The following is a 7,637-nucleotide window of genomic DNA, read 5'->3' on the forward strand; positions in this document are numbered from 1 at the left end:
CTCTCTCTCTCCCTCTCTCTCTCCCCGCCCTCTTTCTCTTTTTTTTCTCTTTCTCCCTTCCTACAAATATTAGATTTGATAACAAATTGAAAATTTGAATATTTTGGGTAAAATGTTATTACTCGTTCGTTATATAAATATAACGAACTATATACTTAGTATTTTAATTTCCTGTCGGTCCGAATAAAATCTTATTGTATAAATATAACGTAAATAGTTTCATAGATTCAAATAAAAAACTGAAAATATTTCTACATATAATTTTCTACGTGTTTTGTACACTAAAAAAAATGCAATTTACATACTTTTTAAGCAAATTTTATTATATTTCTTTGAAACATTGTACCCCAAAGTAAAATTAGAGAAGTGAACTTAAATAAATTATATTATAATTAAATGCATTAATCATAGATGTGACAGAATTAACAAATTTGACATAGTCTAACCTTTTCTTTCTTTGTATTTGATTTTTTAGATATAACAAAATAACAATTAAAGTAAATTGGAAGAATATAGAAAAAATATTATCCAAATTTAAAACATTTAGTGACAATTAAATTGTAAAGAAATTGTAAATCTGGAAACGTTTTTTCTAGGATAAATTTAAAAAGTAAATTATGAAAAACATTCTAACGTACTATGATACGTACCATGGTAATAACGGTTTTGATGGCTTCCGCAGTGGCTTCCTCACTCGAAGGCGTTTCGACAAGGGTACTGCCCAAATATTTGAGGGTGAACCTCGCCTCAGACGCATCCTCAGATTCCTCCCCGTGCGTCGTGCTCGTCGAACCGCCACCCTCCACGCACTCACGGCTGTTCGCCAAAGCCCATTCCTCGCATAGCTCTGAAAGTTAATGCCAAGTGGGGTATTCAGACGAAATCGATGGGTGAACAAAACCTATTTCGTGAAGATTGATCGTATCGCGGAATAAAAACTTTCTTCAGTTCAAATCAGCACGAAATTTTTCATGAAATATGTATTTTGCTGTGCGAATATTATACGAAAAGAGAATTAGTTCTAAAGTCTTCAACCCAGAAATTTCGTAAAAACTAAATATTAAATTCGTTTCGTTAAATTTATGGGTAGAAGTAACACAGGGGTTTTTCGGGATAGCAAGAAGACGTGAGGGCAAAAATTTGGAGACTTTCGCTCTGTGCAGATAACGAGCCCGGTGATAAATGCTATGGTAAACGGAGTGACCAATGTAACATTAGTCCAGGTTCGTGCAACCACATAGCTAGCCTCGTTGTCTATTTTATGTCTGTCTATTTTGTGACAGGAATGGCCGCGCGCCTATCGCAATAATGGATATTCGGGTGCACATATATCATATATATATATATATATGTGTGTATAGAATATACATATATATGTAGGTATATGTAAATATGTATGTGTATATAATATGTATACGTTGCGATTCTCTCTATTCCGAAATTCGTCGAAATTCTACCACACACATTTCACAAGTTAAAAATTACGATGCAAAAACATCAATGCAACATTTTGTAAAATTTGACTCGATAATGAAACAAGAGCTGTTTTAAAAGTTAACGGCAAATTATCTGTCTCAGAGAAAGTTCATGGAAATCAGTTATATCATTCTCGACGGAAGTTATAATTATAAAGTGAAATAAGAACTGCACGTTGTATGATTCTACGATGAAAAATAAAAAGTTTTAAAAAATTGCAGTGAATTAATTATTTGCCTCGAAGGAAGTTGATGGAGATGGATCCTTTCGACAAAAATTATAAGTGTTATAAAAAAAACAAAGAACGATTTTTTATTTGCCGTGTAATAAAAAAGTATCGAAATTTAGAGGAAATCATTTCTCTCAGAGGAAGTTGATGAATGTCAATCATTTTATTTCTAAAAGTAATTATAACACTATAAGATAATACAATACTTTTATGCGTATATTTATATCAAGTGATTCTTTTAAACCTCACATTATCACTCTCGTTTCTCTATTCAACATAATGCACTTGATTTTTCATAGTATACAAGTTTAACAAAAAAAAAAATTTGCGAAACCGCTTTGTCGCTGTGATTCGTTCACACTGTAAGTTTTATGAAACGATATCAATAGTTGTCCACGCGCTATTGCCGGCCTCGCGGAAGTCTGAAAGTTCGTGGGCAGGTCTCTGTGCGCCGTTATCGTCGGATGTGAAACTTTACCCGCAGAACAATTTTGTAAAAGCGGCGAAAACTCGTTACCACTCGTAGCCCGTCATGACGTCTCGATCGAGAAAAGAAAACTCACGGTCCCACGAGCATCTCCTCGACGAACGTGTTCTTTTAGGAATGTTAGCGGTTTTGCTGCGACATATCAAAAGTTATCGTGTCCCCGATATGGCAATACATGTCCTCTTTGTTCGATACGCAGATCGACTAGAGAAATAAAAATAAAAATATCAGTCGCACAATCCAATCAAACTGTGATGTCGCTTCGTACAGTGTATTTTTAAAATAGTTTCCTTTTCGACTAAAAATTCGCATTGAAAATTTTAGATTGTATAGTAAAAATTTTATAATAAAAATTCTTTTATTATAAAACTTTATATCTTTTTTATATATTTGATTTTAGAGATAGCTATCTAAGACACTCTATATTTTTTCATTTTTGCGCTGCTACAAGATGTATAGGAGACTGGGGGACAAAAGTAACATTTTGACTTTTAAGTGTTATTACAGTTAAAATATAATATTTACATTTAAAAAATATGTATCTTTAGATATAGAATTTATTTAGTTACAAAATTTTCTTTGGTTTAATTTTTTTATGTAACTAGAAAAAAAGTTATGTTTGTTCAAAGATTATAAGAAATTTTGTTACAATCGTTCCAACCTCGTGGAGGATTGTAACAGTAGAGGGGGATAAAATTGTACAACATTTGCCAGAGGTACATAACACAACTACATAAGTCATACTCTTTCTTGCAGCTGCACGAATAGGTAACTAGTCTTTTATAACCTCTTTAAATGTCTGTGTATATAAAAAGATACTTCTTTTATATATAATTTTCCTCTTATCTGTCTTGCGTTTTCCTGTAACAGCATTCTATGGAAAAAAATACAAATAACACTGTACAAAATAATACTAAAATAAAATCAAGTAAATTCGGGGACAATTGTAACGTTACAACTGATCCTATAGGCCTCGATGTTACTATTGTCCCCTAATGGTATTTCATAATTTATAGTCAATTTTTTAAATAAAAACCTAAATAAAAATCAACTCAAATGTGCAAACCATCAACGCAGATAATCATTAAAACATATTAAGACAATATATTATACCTTCGTTATAAAGAAAATAATTTAGATTTTGTGCAGGCAATAAAACTTACTTGATACATGAAAAAGTAATTTCTGCTCTTGCACTCGTGCACATTCCGCGAGATGTAACAAACGATTCAATGCCGATCTGTCTATAGAATTTTACTATGCAGCCGCATATCTATTATAGATTAAGAATTATTAAACGATATTATTATTGTCCTCTTACTTTTGTTCCTGGTTTCCCCTATTTCAAATAAGTTCAATGATTTTATTTATAAAAATGTAAAATCTGATATTAAATCATTTTTGAGAATTAATGTTCAAATAATAAAATAGATGTTATAACGCTTTTGAAATACTTAATGCAAGATACGTTCGTGATCGTCATCAATCGTCGAACGAATATATAGGAGGTAGGCGTTTCCGCAAATCGAGGCACGTGGGAAGACACGAAAGCGCAGGAAATGCGATCGCTGCCAGTCCCATTTGTATCAATTTGTCAATGAGCACTTCCTGCGCAATCTTTTTTTCTTTTGTATCGCAGACCATCAATCTTTAGCGACCTTCTAACGTCCAAAGAGAGATCCTAACTCGATTTCGCAATAAAGATGGTAGCTCCGAGCGATGCATTTCTGCGAAAAATGTTATGAAAATGAATCTCGGCCTGATATTATGATTATGAATGATATATATATATATATATATATATACAAAAGCTTTTGTATATATACACATATATATATATAATATATATATATACGAAAGCTAAGAAATTTTATGTTGAAAATTATGATAGAGCGATCTTTCTTCTATGAACTTTTCGCTGTAAAAGAATTATCTTCAGATTTGTCAAAGACATCTCCGTAAAAGAGAAAAATACGATGCACTTTGTGCATAATTTTTATAGATGTAATCTTACATTAATATACTGCAAGTTATCTAGTATACAATATTTTTTATGTACACATAGACACTTATATATTCAATATGCAATAATTTTATATATCAGTACAAAGTATAATAAAGTATTAAAAAAATATGTTTTTTTATGTAAATGTATCTTTAACATTGACTGCCATGTGTACCCAATTGGTTATATACAGTTATGTGACATGAGTTCAGGACATCGCGTATCAATTTGAATATTATTCATACATTTTCTACTTACTACCATTTATACGTGAAGAACAATTTATATTGATTTTATATCTCTAGTATATTATAAATTCTGAAGAGGCCTATTGACTTTCATTAGTAACCGAAGAATTTTTATTTAAAAAATCATTTTATTGACTAAAATCGACTGTGAAAAAATTATTTAAAATTACATTATAAAAAAGCTTATAGCAACGATAAATGTGTGTATTTACATATTTTACATTTATGTACGCAATGCTTAAATAATATTTATTATATCCTCATATCGCGTGTATCTTTTACGCACACGTAAACATCTACAAATATTTTGAAAAACATTAAATCGTTGATCATGTATCAATTTACTTGGTTTATAAAAGTTATATATAAAAAATAATAATATATGATATGTCAAAAGATCAATTATAAAAATCCGTACAGCAGTCAAAGTGTGAAAAAATTATATTATTCCTGATTTTTGTATGCAGACTACATGCTAATGTGTCGAGCACATTTCATACAAAAAATATATACTTTCACATGACAGTTTGTTATTCCTATTACCCCTGTCTATTATTTCTGTTCTCGGAGAGGAACAATCGTTATCTTCGACGTTGACACGATAAAATTCAAATGACGACGCAATGAATTCACCGTGACGCGAATATATATTCCACGGATGTTCCTTTCGACGAAATAAGAAGAATTGACTCCGGCGCGTCGCTTGATCGACGAGTATTTTAATATTTCAACGGCCGCGTTGACAGGGCGCTACGTGAAAGCCATTCCGCTTGCGACGCTAACAGAAACGCAGTGCCATCCAGCTGAAAATTTATGCGAACTGCCTCCATCCGGGGCGAGACGATGTGGAAAACCGATAGTGTAGCGTATGTCTCTGAAATTCCATTGAGGAAAAGGCGACTGAGGGGTGACGGCAATGCCGGGAATACTCTCAAACGCCCGAGAAACTCTATCTACCCTCTGTGAAATTCCTAATCGTAAAGCCATGTGAACTATTGATTGATTTTCTGTGGAAATTTGTGGCAATTAAATTTTACTCAACGTTCAAACTTTCCATCTCCTCTTTGATATTGGGATACAAGCTTCGATTTGCCGGCCGTAACATTGACAAAGTTACCTGCAGCTATAACGCGAGTTTCATGAGTACCCCGACGTAAAAGCATTTCATCGATCGAACGATTCTTACGTTTGCGTAAAGATACCCCCCGGAGATGCGGCTTCCGCGCTAGAGATGGAAAGATCTCGTTTTACACCATCTCTCCTGGCTGAGGAAATTTCTATCGTAGCTCACGGCAGCAAGTCGTCTCTCTTCCTCGCGGGTGGAAGCAATTTGCGGGATGCTTTTCTCGCCTCAGACACGGGCTGAGCGAAATTGAGCCAATTACTCAGAGTTTTTCAACGATTACTGTAACAATCGTGGGACGCGAAATCGAGAGAATGTGCGTGTACTTAGCTGCATTTAGGAGTTTAATTCGATTAACTCTCGCGCGCTTTAATATCACTGCACTCGGCAATGTCAGTGAAATTGAACGTGTATTGAACTGTGATCTAAATCTTTTCAGTATTAGAACCGATAGTGCGATTTTAGCTAATCACGTCGAATTTTTTCTTTTTGCATTAGTTAGAGTAAAATCGTCCAAGAGTGCGCATCGCTCAAGCTAGAGTTCGCATTGAGCTTTACGACGAAACTATTAAATTGTAAGAACTGTAATTTACACAGAATGTGCCTTTTTAATTTGCCAATCTGTGTATAAAAGATCGTTGTAATCATTGCAACAATAAAAAAGATATTTTAAATTTTATGATTTTGATCATTTTATTTCCATATTTTTTATGGATAAATTGATCGATTTCTATATCAAATTGTTGCTTTATGAATCTGTACTATTTATATTATGTGCATGCATGTCTCTGCTTCATATTTAGTGATATATTTTTTTTTACTTAATATCTATAATAATTTTTATATATAATAGTTATATTAAAAGTAAAAAGTGACACGATGACTCAAGAATTTGCATTTGAGAACAGTTCAAAAGTTTACTCATAAGCAGCAGTAACAAACAACGATCATGAGTAACATATTTTGTAACGATCTCTATTCAAGTTCTAAATTCGGTGAAAATTGGATCCAGTGACAGAGTTGTTGGCTCTGGGCCCATGTCGATTGCGCCGGGATCGACCGTCTATCAAAAACTTACTTGTGCGAACTCTGTATGTAAAAATACACTCAAGTAATACTTAAATTAAAATTAGATTCCTCAATATTAAAAATTAATAACTTAACTAAAGGGCGATTAGGAATCGGCGCAGTAAACTGTGCGCATGAATTGACCTCAAAGAATCTTCTTAACAATATTTTATTTCTTTATTCTTCGAACGTTTCGGCTAACTTCTAGCCTTCTTCAGCGAACATGTAACATTTAATTGGAATCCACTCTAAACTTAATTACATCCTGTGGTTATCCTTCAACACAAAGACTCCATACCAGTTAGAAAGCTAGATGATCGTCACTTGTATATATTTCACCTTAAAAATAGTGATTAGAATTAGAATCGAATTATCATGTAACTTACTGGAATCCAGTGTGGCGAATCACCTCAGGAGTAACGATCAACCATTCACCTCACGTCATTATTACAATAAAATTTCGCAAAAACAAGTTATTTGTACATATTAAAAACTTTTTATAACGAGAACGGTATAATTCTTGATGTATCTGTTACAATGTCTCGATTTGAACTGAATATATTAGGTGTTAAACTTAATTCCTATCACTCGCTACTAGAGGGCTCTGCCTCCAACGCTGACGAGTTTCGACGATGAAGTCACATGTCTTTTATAGTTTAGACATCGCTAAAAGTGATTCAATCCTCACAGGTTAGATTTCTCGACGCCAAAGAGATTTTCCAATCGATTGAAAATGAATCGCGATAAGCTGTTTTTCCAACATGTGCTTCTTCACTAGTTCGACCTTAAGAAAACCGCAGCTGAAGCGCATCGCTTATTATCCGAAATGTATGGTGATGAAACTCCATCGGAACCAACATGTAGAGTTTGGTTTCAACGCTTCCGAAACGGTGATTTTGATATGAAAGACAAAGAACGTCCAGGACAGCCGAAAAAATTTGAAAATGTCGAGCTGCAAGAATTGCTTGATGAGAATCCAGCTCAAACGTTTTTAGAGTTGT

The 7,637-nt window shown here is 33.3% G+C and overlaps 1 protein-coding gene across 2 annotated transcripts in view; it reads right to left on the minus strand.

Moving 5' to 3' along the window:
• The window catches only part of LOC108764513 (low density lipoprotein receptor adapter protein 1), an 86,741-nt gene that overhangs the window by 12,981 nt on the left and 66,123 nt on the right, over positions 1-7,637 (minus strand). For both annotated transcript variants that reach the window (XM_018512802.1, XM_018512801.1), the window contains exon 2: positions 651-847. In XM_018512802.1, the coding sequence (XP_018368304.1) occupies positions 651-847 (197 nt within the window). The remainder of the gene's footprint in view (positions 1-650; positions 848-7,637) is intronic.

This window comes from Trachymyrmex cornetzi, unplaced genomic scaffold (assembly GCF_001594075.2).
Source record: "Trachymyrmex cornetzi isolate Tcor2-1 unplaced genomic scaffold, Tcor1.1 scaffold43, whole genome shotgun sequence".
Classification (NCBI taxonomy): Eukaryota; Metazoa; Arthropoda; class Insecta; order Hymenoptera; family Formicidae; genus Trachymyrmex; species Trachymyrmex cornetzi.